Source organism: Bactrocera tryoni, chromosome 3 (assembly GCF_016617805.1).
Source record: "Bactrocera tryoni isolate S06 chromosome 3, CSIRO_BtryS06_freeze2, whole genome shotgun sequence".
NCBI lineage: Eukaryota > Metazoa > Arthropoda > Insecta > Diptera > Tephritidae > Bactrocera > Bactrocera tryoni.
The window spans coordinates 36,683,448-36,709,963 of record NC_052501.1 but is presented as its reverse complement, the minus strand read 5'-3'; the positions used below and the strand labels follow the sequence as shown (position 1 = coordinate 36,709,963).

Genomic DNA, 26,516 nt, shown 5'->3' with positions numbered 1-26,516 from the left:
CTGAGGCTGATTGACTTCGCCGGGGCCCGAAATATGGTTATCTGTGGTACTAGATTCCAGCATAAGAAGATTCATCCAGCTACCTGGCTGTCTCCGGATCGAAAACTACCAACCAGATCGATCATGTTGTGATAGATGTAAGACACGTCTCCAGTGTTTTAGATGTGCGCACGCGCCCGAGGTCCTAACATCGACTCGGACCACTATCTTGTTGCAGCCAAGATTCGCACTCAGCAAAAAACGCACGCCAACAAACACAAGGAAGGTTCGACGTCGAGAAGTTTTGCAATCACAACAGACAGCCGAACGATTTTCTACTCGGCTTGTACTCCTGCTCTCTGAGAGCACTAGTCAACAACTCGGTATAAGGGAACTGTGGGACGGCATTTCAAATTCCTTACGTACAGCTGCAACCGAAACCATTGGTTTTCGGAAAGAGCAAAAGAACAGCTGGTACGACGAGGAGTGCCGTCGTCGCAGCGGAGAGAAAACAGGCCGCCTACCCTCGCAACGCGTTGACGGTGATCGACCACTACGAACGTGCGGGATGGATAGATACCGAGAGTTGAAGAGGGAAGCGAGACGCATTTGCAGACAGAAGAAGAAAGAGGCCGAAATGCGTGAGTACGAAGAGCTTGATAAGCTGGCCGACAGGGGTAATGCTCGAAAATTCTACGAAAAAATGCGGCGTCTTACAGAAGGTTTCAAGACCGGAGCATACTCTTGTACAACCCCCAAAGGTGATTTAGTCACTGATGCCCAGAACATAATTAAATTATGGAGGGAACACTTCTCCAGCCTGCTGAATGGCAGTGAACGTACAACACCAGGAGAAGGAGAACCCGATTCCCCAATCGATGACAATGAATCAGACGTTCCATTACCCGACCATGAAGAAGTTCGAATAGCAATTGCCCGCCTGAAGAACAATAAAGCGACAGGGGCCGACGGATTGCCGGCCGAGCTATTCAAACACGGCGGCGAAGAACTGATAAGGAGCACGCATCGGCTTCTTTGTAAAATATGGTCGGACGAAAGCATGCCCAACGATTGGAATTTAAGTGTGCTATGCCCAATCCATAAAAAAGGAGACCCCACAATCTGCGCCAACTACCGTGGGATTAGCCTCCTCAACATCGCATATAAGGTTCTATCGAGCGTATTGTGTGAAAGATTAAAGCCCACCGTCAACAAACTGATTGGACCTTATCAGTGTGGCTTCAGACCTGGAAAATCAACAACAACCGACCAGATATTCACCATGCGCCAAATCTTGGAAAAGACCTGTGAAAGGAGAATCGACACACACCACCTCTTCGTCGATTTCAAAGCTGCTTTCGACTGCCTTTATGCCGCGATGTCTGAATTTGGTATCCCCGCAAAACTAATACGGCTGTGTAAACTGACGTTGAACAACACGAAAAGCTCCGTCAGAATCGGGAAGGACCTCTCCGAGCCGTTCGATACCAAACGAGGTTTCAGACAAGGCGACTCCCTATCGTGCGACTTCTTCAAATAACCTGCTCCTGGAGAAAATAGTTCGAGCTGCAGAACCAAACAGAGAAGGTACCATCTTCTATAAGAGTGTACAGCTGTTGCTGGCGTATGCCGACGATATTATTATCATCGGCCTCAACACCCGCGCCGTTAGTTCTGCTTTCTCCAGGCTGGACGAGGAAGCACAGAAAAAGGGTCTGGCAGTAAACGAGGGCAAAACGAAATATCTCCTGTCATCAAACAAACAGTCGTCGCACTCGCGACTTGGCTCTCACGGTCATAATTTTGAAGTTGTAGATAATTTCGTCTACTTAGGAACCAGCATTAACACCACCAACAATGTCAGCCTGGAAATCCAACGCAGGATTGCTCTTGCCAACAGGTGCTACTTCGGACTGAGTAGACAATTGAGAAGTAAAGTCCTCTCTCGACGAACAAAAGCCAAACTCTATAAGTCGCTCATAATTCCTGTCCTGCTATATGGTGCAGAGGCATGGACGTTGACAACAACTGATGAGTCGACGTTGCGATTTTTCGAGTGAAAGGTTCTGCGAAAGATTTATGGTCCTTTGCGCATTGGCCACGGCGAATATCGCATTCGATGGAACGATGAGCTGTACGAGATATACGACGACATTGACATAGCTCTCGAATTAAGAGACTGCGGCTACTATGGCTAGGCCATGTCGTCCGAATGGACGAAAAAACCACAGCTCTAAAAATTTTCGACGCTGTACCCGCTGGGGGAAGCAGAGGAAGAGGAAGACCTCCACTCCGTTGGAAGGACCAAGTGGAGAAGGACCTGGCTTCTCTTGGAATATCGAATTGGCGCCCCGTAGCGAAAAGAAGAAACGACTGGCGCGCTGTTGTTAACTCGGCTATAATCGCGTAAGCGGTGTCTACGCCAATTAAGAAGAAGAAGAAGTGTTATAAATATATCCTAAAAATTTCAAATAATCGATACTGTGCCACTTAATTAAACTCATATTGTTAGGTTAGATTGGGTCCTAACCCACAGGTCGTTTAATTGGTCCAAAATCGATGAATCCCACTTGGACAGAAGTTCGTCATTTGTGTTACCCATAAGCTCCTAAAGGTTGATCACCTGACATCATCATCGACAAATCCTTTTATTCTTACCACAAATTTATTAAGGCGATTAATATCAATCCCAGCAGCTTCGCTAGATTCGTCAAAGGTGGGTCTACCGAGGTATTTCCATCTCTGTGTGGCAATAGTTGGGAAAAAGAGTAGGAAGTAGCAAGATGATTCCACGTTCCAGCGATTTCGCTGTGCACCCCTTGACAAGTTTTGAGTGCACAGTCAGTGAGCTCAAAGCTAGTATAGTAACGGGTGTTCCAAGTAGAGGTACTTACTCCCAAAAAACGTTTACAAATCGTTCAACTTTATTGCGAAAATTCACGTTCTGTAAAAAATGTGTTTCCCCCGTTTTGTTCAGCTTATGTTCAACATAATCGACCTACTGAGCGTACTATTCGCAACACAACCACCCACCTTGAGACCCAGCATTCATTATTGGATAATATTTGACCGACTAGACCACGTCCAGCACATAGTGAAGAAAATATTGCAGCCGTAGCAGAGAGTGTACACCAAGACCGTGGAGAGTCATTCGTCGCCATTCGTAGCAACTCGGACTGACGTATAAAACGACTTGGCGCACTTTACGTCGAGATCTTAAATTGAAAATGAATACAATACAGCTTGTGCAAGAACTAAAGCCGCTCGACCTTCCCAAACTACATCGCTACGCTCTGTAGTCTCTTGAAAAGTTCCAAGAAGATCCGACAATTTTGTGCCAAATTTTGTTTAGTGATGTGGCCCATTTCTGGCTCAATGGGTATATAAACAAGCAAAATTGCTGCATTTAGAACGAAGAGCAACCCGAAGAGATTGAAGAGATGCTATTTCAGCCACAGAAAACAACGGTTTAGTGTGGTTTGTGGGCCGATGGGGAAAGAATCGCAACTTTCGATCGAGGGTTTTTTTGCGATGCTGCGGAAGTTGCACATATGTATAAAACTTTTCGAATTTATGAAATTCGTCAGGAGCACAGAGTGGTGCAGAATGTACATAAAAGAGTTCTGCTTGTGTCAAATTGCGCCTCTTAAGTATCTCGGTGAGTCCTCAGATATTCACCCTACCTTTGGTACGTCTTTTTCACCTAAAATTCTCTTGGCAATTAATTACAAAAACTTTTGACTTTGTTACGAAAAACTAGATTTTACAATTCGGCTAATCTGGAAAAATAAAGAAAATATGAACCGCCAACGTATGATTAGTAATACTCCTTTTTGTTATCACATTTGAGTACAGAATCTGTGAAGACTTATACGTCTGCGAGTATTGAAGCAGAGCGGCTCCTTAATCTTTGAATATTTTTCACTATAGGATATAACTTAAAGGTTTAGAAACAATCTCAACCTTTAAAACTAATAGTGTTCTCTTGCCAATACTTCAGCTGCACACATTCACTCCGTCCACATCATTTCGCTCTGAAATAATTTAATGCGGTTCTAATTGGCGATAGCAAAGGAATAGGCCAGTCATTTAAGCTTAAATTAGGTAAGAATCTCGGAATTCGATATACCCATTATGTAGGTTTTGAGACAACTTTAGGGTGTCAATATACAAGTATTTACAGACATATAGATGGGTATATCGAATTCCGAGGTGAACTTACTATAATGACTGGACTAGAAAGGGTAGCCACTCACTGTAGAAGACAGTCTGGATACAGTTTTGTAGAGACATGACTTTGTGCGGTTCGCTAGTTCCTTGAGCGTTCAAAGAACCGATCAGAATACTTAGGATGTACGTATATGAAATTAAACTTAATGAGTTAAGTCTTTTATATACTCGAAGCAGTTCACATACTTTCATACAAATTATTCTCAGATACGTCCAGTGCTCTAGAGTGTATCACTGAAAATATCCTACAGTTAAGAAGTTAGGTGTGCCTCACTATGAAAGGAACCTAAGGTACATTATAAGTGTAGTAAACTCTTAGTTTAAGATGTAAGCTTTCCGAGTTGAGATCGATACTACTTCGGGTTGGGTACTTTGAAAAGCCAACTTAGGGTTGCGCACTGCTCACGATGCTAGTTGTGTGCTTGGAGAAAAATACGTTTAGCTGACTTGTCGTTAACAATTATTTTATTTAAAAACTGTTATTAAAATTTGTTAGTCTCAAACCGTCGTAAGTCTTGCGTCTGTAGAATTCGATTTATTTGATAGTTATGCCTCTCCTTCAGTGCCACCAGCGTCGGAGGAGCCGGCTGTATGTAAATATTTCCAAGCTAACGGTACCAAAATTGCAGCGGGCACATGGGCAACGGGGTATATCCAAAATCCCGTCCAAGTATTTGTTAAAACGGCCGGCGGTAGGGAGCGTGCCACGTTCATGCTGGCGCCGGTATAAGGTGCCTATTAAAAGAAAGATTTCTTCAATGCTTTCATCATTATTGTTCCGAAACTTACCGCCGCAAAAATAAGACCGCCAATCAACAAACCAAAACGTATAGGTAATGAATCATGCACCTGTGGATTGCGTTTATCCCAGGCGCCACAACAAAAATACACAAGTATGCATGTTAGGAAGAACTCAATCAAGATTGCCTGCCATATTTCGATACCAAGTACTGGCTTAGTGACGCAAAAGCTGTCGGTGCGTACATATGCCGTAAGGGACGCGAATAGCAGTGCATAACCGGTGAGACCGCCCAGAAACTGACACAATACATAAAAGCAACCCAATTGCCACTCCATATTGCCAAGCATGACGGCCGCAATGGTAACGCTCGGATTGATGTGCGAGCCGGAAATCGTGCCCAGGGTATGCACGGAAATATGCACGGCCAGTCCAAAACCAATTCCGATCATTGCCAAGTTTCGTTCATAAAATGGTAATGTAATGCCCACCACAGACGCACAGCCGACACACATCAGAATCGCGGTGCCGATGAATTCGCTGACACACACCATAAACAAATGCCTATCGAATTTCATTTTAAGATATGCTTTCACTTAGTATAATACGCCAAATTTGAAGAGAAAATGTCTATATATTAATATAAATATATAAGTGTATATTTGACCGTTCGAATATTATTGCCAGTCACATAAAAAAAAAAAAACAAATAAACTGATGATTTTTCGATATTCAAAGCAAAAAAATTATGACTTCATACGGCAGTAATTTCAATATCAGAGTTGTTTACTCTTCGGCAGATTTCGAACCTTCGTTAAGTAAAAATTTGTGCACGAGTGACATGAGAATTGCTGCCGGATACGTTGTTACATGATATATCCAGTTGTTCGACCAATACCAGTTGAAGAGAGCACCAGCTAAGCTCTTTGCTGAGTTCATGCTTAAACCGCTCATGTAACCCTGTTGAAGAAGAATAGTTCTTATTTAGTGTTTCTAACTATAAGTTTGTAATAATTTTTTTTTGGATAAATGTGTTGGATAATTGAGCGAAATGAGACTAGAACCACGCCTATTTCCTCAATAGAGCTCAGCAAACAGTAACTCTTTGAAGTTGTAACGGAATTCCAACAATGGCTTGTGGATTATCATCACTCCAAACACGATAATTTTGTATATTGGCAAAGAATGAAGTATTGCTCATTGAAAATCACTCATCTAAAGAAACACCCGTTATGAATATCTCGCACATGAGGCAAAAAGTACTCATGAAACAGTTTGATTATATGACTTATGGTACTCGTATAAGTTAATACGAGTTAAGTTCTTTGGAGTGTTCATAATTTCTGAAAATACTTTTAACAAATCTTATCCGTTCTAGAAGTTCGCACAATTTTTTTTAATATTTCGTTTCAAATATTTTCTACTCTATATCTATTCATTTGCATAAGTTTCTTGTTTATTTTTAAGTGAATCTTCAAGAATTTAAGAAATCAGAGATAATTAAAGTCGGTCTCGTCGTTATAAATAGTAGAACTAACCTGTCATTATTTACTTAGTTCTGCCAACACTTTAGTTACAAGTTCAGGTCGTCTTATAAATTAAACTATAATATATTTTTAATAAAGTTAGTTTTATTTTATAATGCCTAGATTAGATGAACTATGTACAACATTTATCCTTTAAACAAGCCCTCAAATGAACCAAAGAACACAGCTTCTGAACCAAAGATTTTTGAAACTCTCCAAATTTCGGTGAGGGTTTCAACAGGTCATGTTCTCCAACTCGGACCACAAACTGGATTCAAATCCGGACTTACAGACGCCAATTAGCTCCAGATGTGTAACCAGGAATATTGCTTTTAAGTCACAGTTTTCCACCCAAGAGAGCTTAACTACTTTGAAAATTTGGTCACTTACATCTTTCAGCCTAATGTGCTTCAAGGGTGTTGTCAGAAGATGACCAGTTGGCTGGCTATATGGAGATCATCTCAAATAAGTCTTGGCGTTGATTCCCTTTTCCCTTGCCATCATTTTCTGTTAACGTGTGTTAAGAGGATTTCTGCGAATGTTTTTGCGAAAAGAATTGGTTGAATTGGTTCGGAGCACGCCCGGCTGACCACTTTTCCTTCAGTCATTCACTTTGGGCGTGTTTAGGAAATTTTATCAATAGTGCGGTGAACAAACATTTTCGAGATATTAAATGTTTTCACAGGCTCATAAATTTCACTTGCTCGTTTTCGACACTTATGTGAAGCCGTCACCGCAATACGGTTTGCAACAGATAATATATGGTATCAGCTACCTGGCTGTCTACGGATTGAAAATCAGATCGATCATGTTGTGATAGACGGAAGACACGTCTTCAGTGTTCTAGACGTGCGTAGGCTCCGAGATTCTAACATTGACTCGGACCACTATCTTGTTGCAGCCAAGATTCGCACCCGTCTCTATGCAGCTGACAAGGGTTGTACTCGAAAATTATACGAAAAGATGCGGCGACTAACAGAAGGTTTCAAGACTGGAGCATAATCTTGTAGAAGCCAAGGAGGTGAACTAGTAACCGATGCCCAGAACATAGTAAAATTCTGGAGGGAACAGCTCTCTGGCCTGCTGAATTGCAGTAAAAGTACAACGCCAGGAGAAGGCAAACCCAATTCCCCAATCGATGACGATAGAGCAGACGTTCCATTGCCCGACCATGAAAAGGTTCGAATAGAAATTACCCGTCTGAAGAACAACAAAGCGGCGGGCACCGATGGATTGCCGGCCGAGCTATTCAAACACGGCGGCAAAGGACTGATAAGGAGCATGCATCAGCTTCTTTGTAGAATATGGTTGGACGAAAACATGCACGACGACTGGAATTTAAGTGTGTTCTGCCCAATCCACAAAAGTGAGATTCCACAATCTGCGCCAAGTCACTCATTATTCCCGTCCTGCTATATGGTGCAGCGGCATGGACGATGACAACATCAGATGACGAGTCGACGTTGCGAGTTTTCGAGAGAAAAGTTCTGCGAAAGATTTATGATCCTTTGCGCGTTGGCCACGGCGAATATCGCATTCGATGGAACAATGAGCTTTATGAGATTTACGATGACATTGACATAGTTCAGCGAATTAAAAGACAGCGGCTACGCTGACTAGGTCATGTCGTCCGAATGAACGAAAATACTCCAACTCTGAAAGTATTCGACGCAGTATCCGCTGGAGGAAGCAGAGGAAGAGGAAGACCTACAATTTGTTGGATGGACCAGGTGGAGAAGGATCTGGCTTCGCTTGGAACCTCCAATTGGCGCCACTTTGCGAAAAGAAGAAATGACTGGCGTGCAGTTGTTAACTCGGCTATAATCGCGTAAGTGGTTTCTACGCCAGTAAAGAAAAAGAAGAATATATGGTAAGCATAAACTCAAGTCCACAAAATTTATCGTGAACCAAAAAAGAATAAATCTTAAACTGTAACACTTTTTACTTTTGTATTACGCCAATATATTTAAGACAAGGAAAACTTTCATTAGATATATCGCGATGACCTGAAACTTATAAAATCCTTAATTTGTCAAATATTTGACCCTATATTGAACATATTAGGGAAAGATCACCTCCAGAAAATTCCACTTACCTCTAATGACTTATTTATATATGTACATATGTAAATATTATCTCCGCAAATAATTGAGCAGTTGAGAGTTTTCTCACAATCGAAATCTACTCACCGCGCAAAGTACCAGTGACATCATTACCGCGCCCATACGTAAAGATATGGATTCTTGAATGCCTTGAGTGCGTTTATCCCAGGCAGAGCACTGGGCCAACACCCATGCTGAAGTCATGAGGAATTCCAAAAGGCAACCACCGAGTATAGAGGTCTGTGGTGACAAATCAGTTACACAATAGAGATCTGATCTCGTCATCGCCGGTGTTGTATAATAAGCCAGTATCAAACCGAGCATCGTACCCAAGTATTGCATAATCACATAAAATATGGCCAAATCCCACTTCAGTTGTCCCATAATGACGCCGGCAACTGTTAAACAGGGATTCATGTAGGCGCCAGATACACAACCGAATGTCTGTATGATTATCATCAGTGCGCAGCCGTCACAGAGACCATACGACATTACGCCACCTTCGGCAACTAACGGATCAATGCCATAACAATGTAACTGCATCCACATCGAAGCGGCACAGAATTCACCGAAAATTTGTACGAAGAAAAGCTTGTTGAACTTCATTTGCCACAAAAGAGGACGAGGAATTAACTTTGCACAAAATCAAGTTGTACACAACACTTATCGTATATGTTTTTATTACATCGAGAAAATGGACAATGAAAGAATATAGAATTTATGAAGCAAATTGATTGAGGAGATGAAAAAATTTATGTACATTTGACATATGAATGCTATTTGACACATTGAAGTTGAATGAAATTCCTTCTGTTTGAAGGCGTTGCTTGAATGACATGCCCATAAGCTGGTTTGTATGTATCTATGATAGTGTGCACGTCGGTACGCCCGGAAATTTTTTTAGCCACCAATATTTGAATTTTTTCTAGCACACTTTAACTTTTTCGAGAGATATGTACGTTTAATCACATCGTAATTTTATATGTTTATACTCCTAGTCATCTCTTTTCGTTCAGCTCTCGCTCCACCATATCCCGCTTGAAAATCACTTTGTAAAAGGTGGCGCTCACCGCTGCACTGAGCATTGGCGCTGCCCAGTATATCCAATGGTCCTGGTAATCGGAATTCCAGACAGCTGAGGCAACAGCTTTGACAGGGTTGACCATGGCACCAGTGTATTGACCCTAAAATTAGTATTTGTATTAAGACATTTTATGTTTGTGTGCTTGCTTTAGTTACACCTTACCCCCGCGAGACTAAGGCAGGTAACGGTTAAGCCGAAGCGGATCGGCAATGCGTCTTGAAATGTAATGTTTCGTGAATCGGCCGCACTACAGGTGGTGATTATCAGCATTGCAGTGAGAATGAACTCAATCCAGAATCCTTGCATTGTGGTAATTTGTGGATGTGGTGTTGCAACGCAGACACCATGTTCGGCGCCGCCCAACTTCACGGCACTCTCTGGTATTAATGCCATCATTAGAGCGTAACCGAGAAAGGCGCCAAGTAATTGTCCCAAAAAATAAACGCCCGCCATTGTTAGTGAGATCATATCATAAATGTAAACGGCCAATGTGATGGCGGGATTCAAATGTGCTCCACAAACGCAACCGAAACAATGTACGATCACCATTACTACTAAGCCAACCGTAAATGCCGACTGAAACACGCTGTGTTCGAAGCTGGCATTATAGGAACATCCCATACAGCCGAGAAATACCAGCATTGCGGTGCCGATTAACTCGCCGAGAAACTGGCATATGTAATCAAAGGTACTTACATCTATATTCAATTTTTTTAAGCAACTGAAAAATAAGGTGTGATTGTCATTAATAATTTTCTACCGGAAAAGAAACTTAGCCTTAATGTCTTTTTCTACTGAACTATTTGAATCGTACCACTTATAGACAACTTAAATCAAATTGGAATATAACTGAATAAATGTACATATACATATATGGTTACGTCAAATGGCCGTTCCCAACAGGGATTTAATTTGGACAGCTTATAGCTTGTGGTATCTGGAACACTCCGACTAAACTATTAGCCTTAGCGCTTAAATGTCCATTGGACAATCCCCAGGAAGCGTTGACGAGATCCCTAGGTTCAGTGCTAGAACGCAAAATTACCAAGAGGGATCCAACTTTTTCTAATTCCGATGTGAGCGGAGCAAGGACGACCTTTCTTGCTAGTTCATAGGCTATGCAGAGTCTGAAAATGAAGTAGTTTCATGCTATACATATATGTATTGTAAGGTTAGACTGTCCTTGACATCCTCAAGGATGCAATTGAAAGAGATAAAAATTTTAACGTGACCGTCTTTAAACCCCTTCATATACGCAGTTTCTATGAGCTTCAGAGCGAACTTCACAATAAAAGTGCCGGCAATATCCACCGGTGCTATGTGTAGAATCGCATTGAGTGCTATTGTTGGTGCATTCAGCAGTGCACCGCAGATCTCGATGAGAGCTGTTCTTTTGACACTTTCAAGCTTCTTAAAGCTTAGTATCCAGCTCTCAAGAAATGTAAAAACTTCATATGAAAAAACGCTTAAGAAATAGTGAAAAAAATTTCTTGCGGTAAATTTTCTTGTGCTTCTAATGTGGAACATTCACAATGCGTAACCAGCTGTCAAAATTACTTGAAGAAATAATGTACTTTTTTCCTTGAACAATTACTTCAGAGCTGGATACGGACCTTAACGAGTATAGCCCTTTCGAGCACCGTGCACTGAACGAATACACCCCTATTGGCTTGACTATGGTTTCGCAGAGCCAAAACACAGCTTTTGGTAAGAGTCCCCACGTCTTCCCTATAGCTCTTCTACAACAGAAATCATTAGTATCATTAGCACAGTTATGATGCCTCAAGTTATACTTAGTACGATACTTTTTTTTAATTAGTACGATAACAGCACTTATTTTGATAAATTTGTTTTGATACACTCACAAAATTCACAGCCTATTTGTTGTAAGATTGCTCTGAATTGTGCTTGCTAAGTCAGGTTAAGATATATGAGGCATTTTCTTTAAAAAATAATAAATCTGTTAATTCCTTCCCCGCAGTTCATTTAACAGGTTGCCTAAGAACCGGGTTCTTGGTTAAATAATTCACTTCTGTTGATGTCGCAACTTTCAATACACAAGTATTCAATTTAAAACAAACCTTCTTGTCCATCGAATCGGCTGTGGCTCGAGAACATATGTCGGCTGTTGTAAGGATTCTACGCCCATTTTATTTGAATTTTAGTCCTGTGATGCTAACAAATAACAGCGTGTACCGCGCTGGAAGTGAAATTGAAAACTGCCACTATAAAAACTTGCAAACGAAAGTAAATTAAAGGCAGCAAACAAACCGATCGCACGACTACTTCAGCCAATATTTCCGACTGATATAACGGTGTATCCATACTTATAGCCGTAATATTTGCACGCTGTCTGCTACACTAAATTTTGAAGTGTTTGGTAGTTGAGTTTTGCGTCGCTTTTGAGTTTATTTTAACTTAATCTTCACCATTGTAATGGAGTGCTCTATTGCAAATACATTAGGAAGGTTAGAAAATTACCCAAATTTATTTTAATTGAGTTTCTAAGAAAACTTCAAATAAGCATAAATACTGTTTGCACGAAAATGCAAAGAATTTGGAGACAAATAGTGAATATTTTCTTGCGATGTGGAAATGAGAAAAAGGATTTCATTGATAAGCTAAATCGTAGGACTATCCACATCAGCAAATATGAAATCCTTAAAAAGTATTTCTTCAGGTCACTCTTAAAACACTGTCGAAATGCGTCAAAGTCATAACGTGTGGGGAATCGTGGACTGCTGGATTTACCAATTTCGTGCTATTCCGCTTTAAGCCACTTTTGCATTACCTTAATATTTAGTGATATTTAATGAGTGGAAACGGTAATCACGTCTTGGAAAGAAAGGACTTTTAATGCATATTATCTTTTATTTGCATGGCTTATACTTATTACTTGTTTACATGTCTAATTATAAGTAGCCAGTCAAGTATTAGACGAGTGCTTACTTAATATTTTCACACAAAAATTGTAGAGTTCGTTTAATTAGTTGCTAACTGTGTGGTACATCATTCTGGTCGTGCTAATTTTAAATTGGTAAGAACTTTTGAGGTTGTTTACAAGTTCATAGAATGGTCATTTTATTTCGGTACTTATAGGTAATGGCACTTGTAAATGCATTAATTATTACTTTGATTTCTCTCTGTTGCCTCGTCTAGTATTGAATTGTGTTTGTGATCTATACAAGTACTTCTTCAAGCAGAAAACGTGTTAAAAATGATGTAACGATTAGCTTCTTAGTAATTTGTAAACACTTCTACAAATCTACTTATCTCCAAAGTCAACAAATGAATGTGTCATAAAACCCTTAATATATAATCTTAATATAATTATTGAGAAGGATCTTAGTAATGGGTCGGTTTAAAAACTCTAGTTTTTAGATAAGGAGCAGCTCCCTTACATTGTCAGAATGTTATGGAATAATATTCACTAACACGAAAATTATTTAAATATCTCACAGCAGTAGCAATTAATGTGCTCATGTCTATCATTCCTTTGTATACTATACTATGTATATGTTTTAAAAACTTTGTTGTAGTAATAGAAGACACGTCTAAAGTGATACTTTACAGCAAGTGGATAACTTGAAATGAGTACTTATGGTTAAAATATAACGAATGCATGAAAACAGAAGCAAACAATTTAGTACGAGTATATAACGAAATCGCATCTTGAATAAGATTGTGAATATGAATGCATGTGGAATACGCCATATTGCCTAATTTTACCCTAGTTGTTAGAAGAAGAGGGTAGTCAAAATATGCCATTAATTACAAATTCTGCAAACAATTAAGATTGCTCTAAATTTTGGCGAAACAAAACACTCTACATATATATTGTGACAAAAAGCTACCCGGAAATTGTAAATAAAACGCAAAATATTTAATTATTCATCAATTATATTGTCAGCTTCAAAGTAATCCTCACCAGATATAATACTCTTATTCCAACTATTTTTCCAATCTTCAAACACTTTCCGTAAGCACTTTTTGGGATGGTCTTCAGCTCCCTCAGCGAATTTTGTGTTATTTCTTCGATCGACTAAGTTAAATATTGAACTAAACTGTTTTTGTACTATATAATGTTAAATAAATGTGTACAAACAAATTAGTGAAGTGCTAGTGGATATAAAAGTGCAAAATATAAGTGCAAAACTAATTTTATATCGAGAAAATATATACTTCAAATAGTGGAAATTTTCAACTTTAAACGCGAATATCTCGAAAACTACAAGCTTCTTGCAGCTATAACTATATATAATCTTGATCTGGAGAATCTCTTCTATCCGACCATACCCATTTTATTCCCGAAATCCTTGGACGGTATACTAAAGTCTTCCCCCTTACGTCATCCACTGCATTTTACTTATATACAGCTGTTATCAAAGTAAAAGGAGTGCTGTTTCATATCTACATATTTCTCTACGCTGTAGTATTTATTTTTATTTGTGTTCTTTTTTCACCTAATTACTTTGAATATGAGTGCAAATCATGACGCCGGCTTTTCGGCTTTCGGCTTTTCAAAATGTTGCAGAAGTACCTCTAGCTCTATTTTTTATTAACTCTTGGACAAATCAGGCTGTTAGATCATTTAATTTTAACGAAATAGGTCGTGGGAAGCATTGCACACCTGAGTAACGTGAATTAATCCAAAAATTGATGGAAAAAACCTACAAGAATGTACAAAATATTATCGGGTGCGGAGTTTCGATGATACGAAATGCTGAAACTCGCGGACGACCATAGGTGATATCAAATAAACATACTACTTGCATAACTAGATCTTTTCTCAAGCTTAAAAATAAAAGATGAACTAAGCTTACGTTGCAAGTATCCAAAGTATTAGCCGACGATTAAAGCATAATAATTTAGCAGCACACAGCCCGAAGAAAATGCATTTTCATACAAATAAACCCCTAGCTAAATACACAGCCCTGATTTAATTTGTAAGACGACACATTGACTAGTCACCAGAAAAATGGCGTACCATATTATGGACAGATGAATCTAAAATTGTTTGGTTTGGTGGAAAAGGTTCTCGTCAGTATGTGAGAAGACCGCCCAAAACCGATTTTTAACCCAAAACACAGGTTTGGGTCTTCCAGCAAGATAATAATCCGAAGCATACCAACAAAGTGGCAAAGAAATGGCTCGCTGATAACGCCATAAAAGTTCTTGAATGGCCCGCTCAGTCGCCCGATCTCAATCCGATCGAAAAATTGTGGGCAGTTATAAAGAAGGAAGTCGCTAATAAGGCTCCCACAAATATTAATGAGCTTTGGGATATGGTAAAAGCTGCTTGAAGCTTTGAAGAATTCCCCACAAAAATGCGAAAAATTGGTGGGGTCAATGAAAAGACGCTATGCTGCAGTTTTATGCAACAAAAGCGGTGCAAAAAAATATTAATTTGTTCTTATTATAACCTTTTTGTCTAAAATTATTAAATTTAAAAAAAAAAGCATTATTAAATTTGTTAATTTTTAGGTTTTTAATGAATTATCCAGGGCACTCCTATTTATTATTTTGAGAAAGCCATTTTTGTAATAATTTCATTATTATTTATTATTATTTCTAGGAATTCACCTAACGGTTGTACGTATCACCTAAAACTAAGCCAGATAGATATAGGGCTATATATACATACACAGTCTTACAAAAGTTTACATACGGTACTAAAATTTGCAATTTGATAAAGGAAACTGAGCATATAATAATTGTTTTTGTTTTATTTTATTTTAAAGTATTAAATATTAAAAAGGAATTTTAAAAATAGTTCAATTTAATAAATTTATATTTAATAACACAAAATATTTCACTTTTGCATTTTGAGAACTTTTACATAAGTTTACATACGCCTAGTAAATTAAAGAAAAAATAAATAAATTAGTACTCGGTATGACCTCCTTTGGCTTTTATTACGTCTGCCAGTCGAGAGGGCATGGATAATGCCAATTTTTTTGTAATATCGGGAGTAATTTTATTCCATTCCTCCATTAGTGCTACTTTTAGACCTGCAATGGATGATATTTGCCGTTTTTTCAGATTCCGCTTCAAAATATCCCACAAATGTTCGATAACATTAAGATCGGGAGATTGTGGGGGATGTTCCAGCTTATGTCTGACGTTATAGAGAATCCATTCCCTTACCACTTTAGAAGAATGTTTCGGATCGTTGTCCTGGAGAAATATAGAATTTCCTTCCAAATCTAGCATTTCCACACTAGGAAGGTAACTATCTTTTAAAATGTCAATGTACATAGCCTTATCCATAATGCCTTCTATAATCCTTAATTTGCCAACACCATTTGCGGCCATACACCCCCATACCATGACCGAACCGCCTCCATGTTTGATTGTAGGGGTTATATTCTGGGGCAGTAATGCTGTATTTGGTTTTCGCCAAACTTTTGCCCGACCATTACCTCCAAAGACCATAAATTTACATTCATCAGTAAATATTACCCTTTCCCAAAACGTTGGGTCACTTATGTGAATATTCGCATACTTCTGAGCGTATTCAAACCGCTTTTGTATATTTACCGCTCTGAGAAGCGGTTTTCGTCGTGCAACTCTGCTGTTGTAACCACTGTTTTTAATACTTCTGCGAACTGTTTGATCAGAAACGTTTACTCCTAGATCTGCTTTTATCTTACGATTTATTTCGACCGCACTTTGTTTGGGGTTTTCTTTTATTAATCGTATAACGGTTCTATCTATTCTTTCGTCTAACATCCGAGGACGGCCGGTGCGTGGTTTACTTTCATAATTTCCATTTTCCTTGAAATTTTTTACAACTGTTTGCACTGTTGGCTTCTTTAAATTTAAAATTCTTCCAATTTCGCTTAATGAATAACCTTCATTCCTCATTTTTACAACGGTTTTCCGAATTGGTTCGGGAACTTCCTTTCCTTTGCCCATATTTATAGTAGAAAACACTTCTCGACTAAAGAATTATAATTGTGATCGCCTTCTATGAAATGTCAAGCTGTACTGATGATTTAAAGCAAATATCAAAAAAATCTGCAGCGGTACTCATAACGGTACACTTTGTTCTTTGCATCGTATGTATACTTATGTAAATATGGGAGTTTAAGCATTTTAACTTTTTTGTTGTTACTTTAGCAAATACAACATATTTTGTATTGAAGAGTATTTATAATGGTTTTATCTTTCGTTTAAAGTTATAAAAACCAGCAACATATAAGCAGTATTTTGATATTTATAATAAAATTAAAATTTTGTGGTCGTATGTAAACTTTTGTCAGACTGTGTATATGAATGATCAGGATGTCGAGAAAAGTTGAAATCCGGGTGAATGTCTGTCTGTCCGTCCGTGCAAGATTTGGCGCATGGTGGAAATCTGGTCGATAGATTTTCCAGATCTAAAGCCACTCTGATAAGGAACAATCAGTTTGTTGACGGGAGGTTGCAGTCTTTCACACACTACGCTCGATAAGTATGCGATATCAAGTTGTCTTATCCTAAGGTAATTGGAGCAGATTGTAGATCCTTCTTTTTGTTGATTGGCAGAGCACACTTATGTTCCAATCATCGGGCATGCTTTCATGCGGCCATATCTTGCAAAGAAGCTGATGCATGATGTTCCCTCCATAATTTCAGTATGTTCTGGACACAAGTCAGTACAATTTTTTCATACACATGCATTTCGGTCTCTTTCTTTTTCTGTCTGCATATGCGTCACTCTTCTCTCTCTTTAACGCTCGGTATATATCTCAACCTGTTCATGTTGTGATCGAACGCAACATAGCGAAGTAGCCTGTTCGCTTTCTCTCCACTGCGGCACGACAGTCCTCATCGTACCAGCTGTTCTTAAGGACTTTACGAAAACTAATGGTAAGGAGCTTGAAATGCCGTCTCTCAGTTCTCTTATATCGAGTAGAAAACTCACCATATAACGGTACTGTCAAAAACTACTAAAAGCGCAATAAATCAATAACCAAATACGCTAGAGACATTTAATTTTACCACCGATATTGTATAAGAGAGCTTTATGGAGCTGGTTTGAAAATAGGACGTTGGACGTGGTTCCGCCCACTTTTTAGTGAAATCCCATATCTTGGGACCCGACCATCTCCATACTACATACATATAAGGATTTTCGCTTTTCTAACAAATCTCATGTTTCTGTCAGTGTATGAGCTATATATATTTATAAGATGTACATATATATAAAATTGTTTGGATTTCCATCCTCTGGTTGACGTTTTAAACCTTAAAGTATTTCCCTGGCTTTGATTCTTGCAAGTTGCAAGAATATAAAATGTTCGGTTGCACCCGAACTTAGATTTTCCTTACTTGTTTATATTTTTTTCATAACTGCCTATGTAAGATAAAAAAAATAAATTCGAAACATTTAGGTCACGCTTACATTATTTTTTTCTGCATTATCCGTGAAATCGATTTGCACTCCTATTATTTTGATAACAGCTGTAAATGCTTATATGTGTGTGTTTTCAGAATGTATAAATCACATACTACATGTGTATAAGTAGGTTGCTAAATATATTTCTGGCCTAATAATGTAAATAGGCATATTTATCAACGAAAATGTTTTTTTTTGTTTTTTTTTTTTTTGTTTTTATGTCGATTGCTGTTTTGTTTCGGGCTCATACGCATAGATCTATGAGTCGTCACCTGTGACGATCTTATAAACGTCTTTTGAAGCACCGGATCGTATTTTTTCAGCATTTCTTTACACCAATCCACACGAGCTTTTTGAGCGGTTGTCAAATTTTGCGGGATCCAACCAGAACAAACCTTTTTTACGGCCAGGTGTTGATGCAATATCGAATGTATGCTGGTGGGAGAAATGCATAGGCATGCCTCTATCTGAAGGTATGTTACATGACGGTCTTGCATTATCATTTCACGTACGGCATCGATGTTTTCTGGCACAACGGCTGTTTTTGGACGACCTTCACGGAATTCGTCTTTGAGCGAGCGTCGGCCACGATTGAATTCGTTGTACCAGTTTTTCACAGTGCTATAGGATGGTGCTTCATAGCCATACAAAGATTTTAGTTCATCGATGCACTCTTGTCGTGATAATCTACGTCGAAAGTTGGGAAAAATGATCGCACGAAAATGTTAACGAGTTAATTCCATTTTTTGGCCGAGATGAATTTTTTAATTCCCTGTAAATAAAACAATTCACGATTAAATGTCAAAACATTCTGAGTGATGTTATGCTAGAAAATGTCAAACTTTCCAATGGAAATGTCAGATTGCACCTGGCAAGACTTAGTGTTGCCCTAGGCCATAATGTATATAGCAGCCCTCGTACCAGGAGAATAGAGTGAAGGAAATAAATGTTTGCTATGTTTTGTCAGAATAATATTATTAAAGAAATGAAATTTTTGAAAAAATCGATTTTTTTTGTTACATCATCGGATAGTTTGTCATTTTTCATTGGGGTAGGCTTTTTACGTGGCGGGTCCCAAACCCAGCGCACAACCCTATGCAGGGGATGTTTCGCCTTCTCACTTTAGCTCGCCTTCGAACGGATGTTCTTAGACTACCCAGAGGATACTTGGTCAAAGACCGGAAGTAGTGAGAATCGTTTCTGGCCACTCCCAAGTGAATGGCGATCAGAGAACTTTCCTCACTTGCGTGAACTTCTACACATGACTCCATCCTCCAGGATAGTATATACTGTAATAAACATTCACTAAAATTTTGAAATCGAAATTAAAATTATTACAGTCGCTACAGCGTTTTTTGTGGAAAGGGAACATAGTGGGAAACGGAGCTAGACAATTTTTACCGATAAACTAGTATTTATGTATAAGTATGTACATATTTGTGAAGTGTGTATAATCTATGGATCAAAAAATAATACTACGTTTGCTTCATAATAACAAAGGCTATGACGCGTAAGTTTAGAAATGTAGCTATTATGCATAGTATACATGGGTGTTTAACACACTGAAGGGTTTAAGACTAAATAGTATCAGTACTAGATTATGTAATCTTGCTTTGTTATCGGACAAATTTAATTAATTTTTAGTTTTAACTAGCCATTCTACATGAATTTTTACACTCTCCTCTCATTCCATACATTTATATCTTGGCACTCTAAAAGGATTTGTATAGCGGAGGTGCAAAATCAGATAACTGATGGGCCTATAGTGGTTTATGACTAAGTTATAAATGAATGCACAAAACTTGGCATTGGTAGCGATGGTCTCAGTGGGGAAAAACTATTTTGTTTTAAACAATTTTAAAACATTTTCGAGAGTCAGATTGATATCTCTTTATTAGATGTTTTATTATTTTATACTAAAATTGCTTAACCTAAATATAATCATTATTATGTATTTCGTTTCGGTGATATATGTATGTATGTATAATGATTATCAATATTCTATTAACTATATTTTCTCATACAATATATTTCTTTACTGTGGATTTGGTTATTTCACCAACAAAAGTAAATACAAAGGTTAATGGGGGCAGTACAAATTTCCACATCAATTCAAGGATTTTGAACATTATCTTCGTTTTATAAGAGATTTCAAAAACTTAAAATTTTAAAGAGACTTCTCAAGCTAAATTTGGAAGAACATCATACTTATACCCAAATAAACAGTGCGCGCCAATTGTTGCAGATAAAGTCTTTATTATAGATATAGCTTGGTTTTCTCAGCAATCAACTGTATTACTTATTTTCACTAACTTTTTTGTCCTCAAAATGGACAGCATAATGTCAGAAAGTAATCGGAGTCAATTTATCTTATGTTCTTGTTTCTATTTTTATTATTTAATGGGTTTTTATGAGTCGAAGAATGCGCAATGGTATTCAAATGCCATATGTCATATAATACGATTAGCCAAAACTTATAGGGGAAAAGTTGGGGGTACGAACACACCGCCTATCCCTCCAAAATATCAATCCAACCTTCACATGGTACCCCCTTTCAATACAAACGAGGGTCTGACTCCATGTAATGGTATTATAACCTTATTACCAGCGTGGAGAAAAGTAGACAGATCGGCAACCTCGGATCTTAGTACGGATACCAAAGTGTAATCCTCTACTCATTTTAAATGAAATATACTAATATATATAATATCATGAAAAAGAACCACGAATGGGAGCATGGAATGTGCGCTCACTATTAGAACTAATCAAATTACTACGCAGAGCGGTCCAACGCTTCAACACTTATGCTCGGCTTTTGTGGGCAAAATCACAACATTAAATGGTGGTGGTGTGGAGTTTCTCCTCTCCAAGTTAACTAGCCAAAAAGCGCCAACGATATTCGATGTTGAAAAACTAAAACACGTAGAAACTTTTAATCGATTTACGGAATCCCTGGAACAACACCAGTACTCTTGGGATTAGAAAGTTTTCCTTAACGCAGCGGAGGAGCACATCGACCACAAAATGAGTACCGGATCTTCGATCACACATAAACAAATACAAATTAACAATCACAGATCTGTAACAAGGGTACACCAATATCGACAAGCAAATGAAGAAAAATGGCAGAGCTGATAACAGAAGTTGAAGTGATAAACTAGCAAGCAAAGCACAAGCTGAAACACATCGCACAAAAAATCTTTATCGCATCCGAAATCTTTATCACACGCTTCAACGTGATTAAATCGCTAAAAAAACAGCAAAGCTCCCGGACCGGACAACATCAATCTGGTACTACTTAAAGCTAACCCAAAGATAAATGCTCGGATTTTGCTACCCTTACTGAAAAACGTTTGGAATTCCGGAAAAATATCATGTAAGCTTAATGAAAGAGTTATTACTCTTCTTCGAAACCGATGTAAGACAAAAATATGTGTTATCACCGCTCTTATTTTATTACTGCTTGACCTTGTGCGGTAAAAAGAGGTATTTTGGGGATGGGAATGGCCGCTTAGAAGATCTAGACTATGCTGATGATATTGGTCTGTTGACATTAGCCGTTTCAACAAATTGTGATAGGTTCAAAAGCTAACAGGAAGTGCTCAATAAACAATGCAATCCTTCTTTAGTCGCTGTTTCCGCGATATATTCTGAACCAATGTTATAAGCAATGGAAATTGATAATTTTTAGTACAATGTCGATTTGGGTATGAGCTCTGCAAGTGATGAAGAAAACTGTGTGTGCAATTATTTATAATTTAGTCACTATCGTGTTGATGACCTGTTGGACGATGAATCGATCAATTGATCTTCAAGCCTCAAAAATCAAACATACACGTCTACGTCTGTAGATACTTGTATAAATGTACACATCCACAGATATTGAAATAAACGAGCAAATAGTTGTCTACTGAGCGTAATAGTCTCCGGTACATTTTGCAAGTGACGATTTAAGTGGTCAGTAGGGTAATATTTTTTCAACATTTTTTGTTTTGCATATTCTGTTCCCTTATACCCTTAGAATTAACGTAGAAACCCACTTTACCATTGGAAGGTTTTGAAAAAGGCTCAAAAATAATAATACCGCTATGTCAATTTTTTAACATTTATGTCCATTTTTGTATGCTTTTTAGTACCTCAAATTTTAAACGCATTTTTCTCAAAACACACTTTTTTAAACTGGCGGACATGATTCCGGTCGAACTACTCAACCGATTTGCTTAATTTTTTTTATTAAATGTTCACAAAACGCCTGTCCATCGTTCCTACTAGATTCATAATTTTTTATAATTTATTGACAATGTTATGACAAAATTTATGTAAAAAAACATGGGGAAAAATTAAAAAAAAAAAAAAAGGTTAATTACTTTTTTATTTATCAACATTTTTTCATTATACTAGTAGGGACGATAACCATTCACGTACTTTTTAAGAATAAATTGGGTGTTTGTGTTTCAGATAATTCCGAAAAAATATGTTTATACACTCCACGACATATAGTACCTCATGATAGATGAAAAAAGTTCTATTGTAGAATAAAAATTTCTATAAAAAAAATGTCAAAAAACAGGCCAGGTTACCCTACTGACCCCTTAATTACTATCCAACGTATAATGTGTACATACACGGAGTACTCAAATAGAGGCGGGTATTGACCGCATTGTGGGTTTTGGTATATGTCAACATCAAATAAATCTTATATTTAATCTAATTGACATTATACAACGAAAAACGTTTTGTTTGCACCCACGTTGTCTGATACAAATAACCCTTAAGTCAGCTTTGCGAATATAATCTTCTCAAATAAAAGTTTTCCATACAAGAACTTGGTTTTGATCGTATGATAGCTATATCCCATTGTCGGCCGATATTGGCGGTTGCAAAAAGTGAGTAGTTTTATGAGAGAGAAGAATTAGCCATATTTATATCCCAATTTTTAAAATTAAATCCTTATTTCGTATATCTACAGATACGTAGTCGGACTGAGCGACAGATCGACTCTGCTCGTCACGATGATCATTTGTATATATACATTATACATGAAGATCTTGATTATTTATATACATATGTATATGTATATACAATACAATGTCTCCTACGTTACTACTAATAAGTTAATTTTTAAACGAAATTTCTGTTACTGATTAGTTCTGCGGAAAGTGGTTTGTGGATATCTTCCAGTTCATTACATTTGGTTTCGCATAACAGATGCTCTATAGTCTCCTCTTCTTTTATCTCCTGACATATGACAATAGTCATTGTGGGTGTTGCCATCTTCCAATATTCCATTCTTGCCACGTTTGTGTGCTTGTTGAACAACTTAGGGATTGACTCCACTGAGTCACAGCCATATTTTTAACATGTTTGGCGATTAAATATCTACAAGTAGCCAGAGGTATATAAGTTCCCTCTTTCCCGGATTTTAATTGCAGCAGCTGCCTGCTCTGGCTAGTTCATCTACTTCACAGTTGCCAGAAATATCATTGAGTTCTGGAACCTAAGGTTAAATAGGATGGTAGATCCACCAAACGATCGAGGAATTTCCTTAAAGTAAAGGCAATATTGGTGAAGGAACAACGTAGATCTTGGAACATATTCCATACAGGGTGTATCACAATATTACTTTGATGTAGTAAGGATGGCGGACAGAACAAAAAGCTTTCACTTTTAGGAAAGTGGGATAGGTGATGTTCAGCCTTATCGTAAACTTACATGAATGCCATTTCATATGGAAAAATATACAAATTTGTGTTTTTTTATCCTGAACTAGTTGGGAACAATTTTCAATAAAATGTTAGCGTGCTTTATTAGCTTTTATTTGATTTTGAAAACTTTTTTATACGAAATAAAACCTATTAACCAAATTCATTTGTCGTTTTTGGTAAGCAGTAATGCCGAAAATCTTGATAAAGGAAAGGGTTTTAAAAAAGAAAACCTCCAGAAAGTGTAAATATTTTGAATGAAGTTACATGAATTTTCCAATGGCAAGGGGCCAACACCGAAATGGATTTTAGAATCCTTCGATTTTGAAGTTGTAACTCAATGTGAGGTCATTCAAGTTTTTTATACAGTTAGAAGCCGAAAAAATTAGAAATTTTCCAGAATTATTTTTGAGAAAAATTTAAAATTATTGAAATTATTTATCGGTGAGAAAAAAATCTTCAACAATATGTCAAATTTCGAAATATATTTAATATGTGAAAATTTTAGACTAATCGGTTCAGTCATTTTCGAGTAATGTTGGTCACCGACTTTATATTTCCAACCAGCATTTGCGTGTTCGAAATATTCGAAAATATTCACCGGAACGATATGCAATTTTCTGTGTATTCCTGAATATACTTATGTACATTAAGAAAATAAAATAAAAAAATCGATTTTTGAAAATTCTAGTTATATTTAACCCCTTAAAATATACCAATACATGCGAAAATTGTTATCTGTATAATTTATGCAGCTAATACCACTCGGTCAAAAAATATGTACGATGTATAATTAAAAATAAAAATGTTTAAGCTAAAATACTTCCATAATTGGCTCTATAAGTTTACAAAGTTTTTTCAATGCCACTAAATCAAAACAAAACAATATGCAACAGCTTCACAATAATATTTTCGCAATTCGAACATTTCACACGAAATTCGCAATACAAATTATTCGTTCGGGTGAAAATAAAAATGCATGATTATATGCGCCGTCACAGGGCATTTGTCCTCTTTTCCTTCAGAAACTTGGTCAAACGGATGAAAGGATAGGCAATTGCCTCGTCTTCAATTGAGTTAAGATATCTTTCCTTGCTCCCAATGTTTCAATCTAAAAGAAATTGGGCCACTGAAAATTTTGACGAATCCAGCGAGTTATTGAAAGGTGCTTAATTAAGATTCACTTGAGTGCATATTCGGTGAAAGGGACCAAACGAGAGGGTCACCGAACCCGATATTTTGAAGAAAATTTAGTTCAGCGATGAAGCTACTTTTGGTTAAATGGGTAGTACGTTAGAAAGAAAATTGTTACATTTGAAGTGATGATAAACCAACATCCATTGTTGAGAATTCGTTACATTCTTAGAAAGTTACACTGGGCGCTATAGGCAAAGGGAATATTTGGTCCATACTTCTACAAAAAGAATGTCCACCACAATGTTACAGTAAGTAGCGAGCACAAGAGAGACACGATTAATAACTTGTGGTGAAATAGCATTTCTTTGAAATCGCACTCTTTATAATAATATGACGCGTTTCAATACATTATTTAGATTATATAATTTCATTTAACGTACTTACACTTGAATTTAACCTGATGGATGGGTTTTGCGTTACTTACTATATATAAAGTATGTATGTCACAGTTATATCAAATGACTAAGCTTATAACACTTCAGAGGCAACGATTTTGCCTTTATTTAGAAGACATCATAAATATTTGCAAAGCCGAGCCCTTTTCAAATTGGTCAGTTATTTGTGCTTTAGATATGGTAGCACTGTGGGTTGAGTATAACAAAAATCATCCGAATAACTCAAAAAGTTCATAAGATTGATTTTATCTTTATCAATCTATTAAGTGATTACTCAAAATCCGGTCCACAGTATTGAGGAGGACAACTGCATCTTTTGCTCATTTTCATGTTCATAAATTTCTTATTTAATAAATATGGGCAGTCCATTATCATACAAACAGACGCGTATATATGCTTTAATAAACGTGCTACAAATTAAAGTCAAGGCAAATAGTAAAATTAAACGATATTGTAAGGCCAAATGAGGCAGACAATGTTTTGATTTTGCTTCTCCACTGGAATATCCCCAAAAGTGCCGGAGTTCAACAATATTGTCATATACAATATAAGTTCATATGAACATACAGACGTACATGGGTGACACTGACTCCGTAATCGACTTTAAAATTGCATCCAAACAGGTTTGAGTTAGTGGTCTGTTTACTTTTTAAGAATTTATGGGAAGGAGTTAGTTTCAGTAGTGGAAAAGGTCGTGTGGTTCATGTTGTGTACAGTTATACGAGTATGTATGAGTAAATGTATGCATTTCTTACATAAGACCCTTAATGAAAGAAACAAAGGAAGAGAAATATTGTATGAAAAAGGGGTTTTAGTTTTGAATTGTATGTAAAAACAACAAACATTAGACATCTTTGTTTTTATTATTAGCAAAATGAAGGAAGCCCTAGAAGTCATAAGCATAAGCTTACACTACAGATGAAAGGCTGTACCTTTATATAAATGAAAAGTTGAAAACATTTTTGGAGAAGTTTTTTACCTTGATATCGCAGTAGATAAGAAATCATAAATTTTTTTTTGAAAATCAGTTTTTAGAAAATGCAACATAATGGTCTTAAACATTTTTCATACGGTTTAGAAGATTTGTCTTTTGCTTCAAAATAGGCCTCATTCTTGGTGGTTAAATTTATAAATCTTTTCCTTTAGGATTGAATGGCTCTGGGGCCAGATCTGGAGTAA

General features: G+C 37.4%; 3 protein-coding genes across 3 annotated transcripts; all 3 read right to left on the bottom strand.

Annotated features, from left to right (window-relative positions):
* Positions 1–4,720: 4,720 nt before the first annotated feature.
* LOC120772510 (aquaporin AQPAn.G-like) lies at positions 4,721–5,540 on the bottom strand. Its single transcript, XM_040101156.1, has 2 exons — positions 4,999–5,540; positions 4,721–4,944 (listed from the first exon to the last, which is right to left on the bottom strand). The coding sequence occupies exons 1-2, from the start codon at positions 5,524–5,526 to the stop codon at positions 4,756–4,758; spliced, it is 717 nt and encodes a 238-aa protein (XP_039957090.1). The 5' UTR covers positions 5,527–5,540; the 3' UTR covers positions 4,721–4,755.
* Positions 5,541–5,713: 173 nt separating this feature from the next.
* LOC120772511 (lens fiber major intrinsic protein-like) lies at positions 5,714–9,182 on the bottom strand. The gene is made up of 2 exons (XM_040101157.1): positions 8,664–9,182; positions 5,714–5,908 (listed from the first exon to the last, which is right to left on the bottom strand). The coding sequence occupies exons 1-2, from the start codon at positions 9,180–9,182 to the stop codon at positions 5,735–5,737; spliced, it is 693 nt and encodes a 230-aa protein (XP_039957091.1). The 3' UTR covers positions 5,714–5,734.
* Positions 9,183–9,223: 41 nt separating this feature from the next.
* On the bottom strand, positions 9,224–11,960 carry LOC120772509 (aquaporin AQPAn.G-like). The gene is made up of 3 exons (XM_040101154.1): positions 11,742–11,960; positions 9,823–10,381; positions 9,224–9,760 (listed from the first exon to the last, which is right to left on the bottom strand). Exons 1-3 carry the CDS (start codon positions 11,807–11,809, stop codon positions 9,575–9,577), a joined length of 813 nt encoding a protein of 270 aa, XP_039957088.1. The 5' UTR covers positions 11,810–11,960; the 3' UTR covers positions 9,224–9,574.
* Between the last annotated feature and the right edge of the window lie 14,556 nt (positions 11,961–26,516).

What these genes read in the sequence shown, in the direction of transcription:
- LOC120772510 (XM_040101156.1), bottom strand. Translation starts at nt 5,526, where the DNA reads ATGAAATTCGATAGGCATTTGTTTATGGTGTGTGTCAGCGAATTCATC. An exon ending in GCGGTCTTATTTTTGCGGCG is followed by an intron (nt 4,945 to 4,998) that starts GTAAGTTTCGGA and finishes TTCTTTTAATAG; the next exon opens with GCACCTTATACCGGCGCCAG.
- LOC120772511 (XM_040101157.1), bottom strand. Translation starts at nt 9,182, where the DNA reads ATGAAGTTCAACAAGCTTTTCTTCGTACAAATTTTCGGTGAATTCTGT. An exon ending in TGTCACTGGTACTTTGCGCG is followed by an intron (nt 5,909 to 8,663) that starts GTGAGTAGATTT and finishes CTTCTTCAACAG; the next exon opens with GGTTACATGAGCGGTTTAAG.
- LOC120772509 (XM_040101154.1), bottom strand. Translation starts at nt 11,809, where the DNA reads ATGGGCGTAGAATCCTTACAACAGCCGACATATGTTCTCGAGCCACAG. An exon ending in CCGATTCGATGGACAAGAAG is followed by an intron (nt 10,382 to 11,741) that starts GTTTGTTTTAAA and finishes CTTATTTTTCAG; the next exon opens with TTGCTTAAAAAAATTGAATA. An exon ending in CCTGCCTTAGTCTCGCGGGG is followed by an intron (nt 9,761 to 9,822) that starts GTAAGGTGTAAC and finishes TACTAATTTTAG; the next exon opens with GGTCAATACACTGGTGCCAT.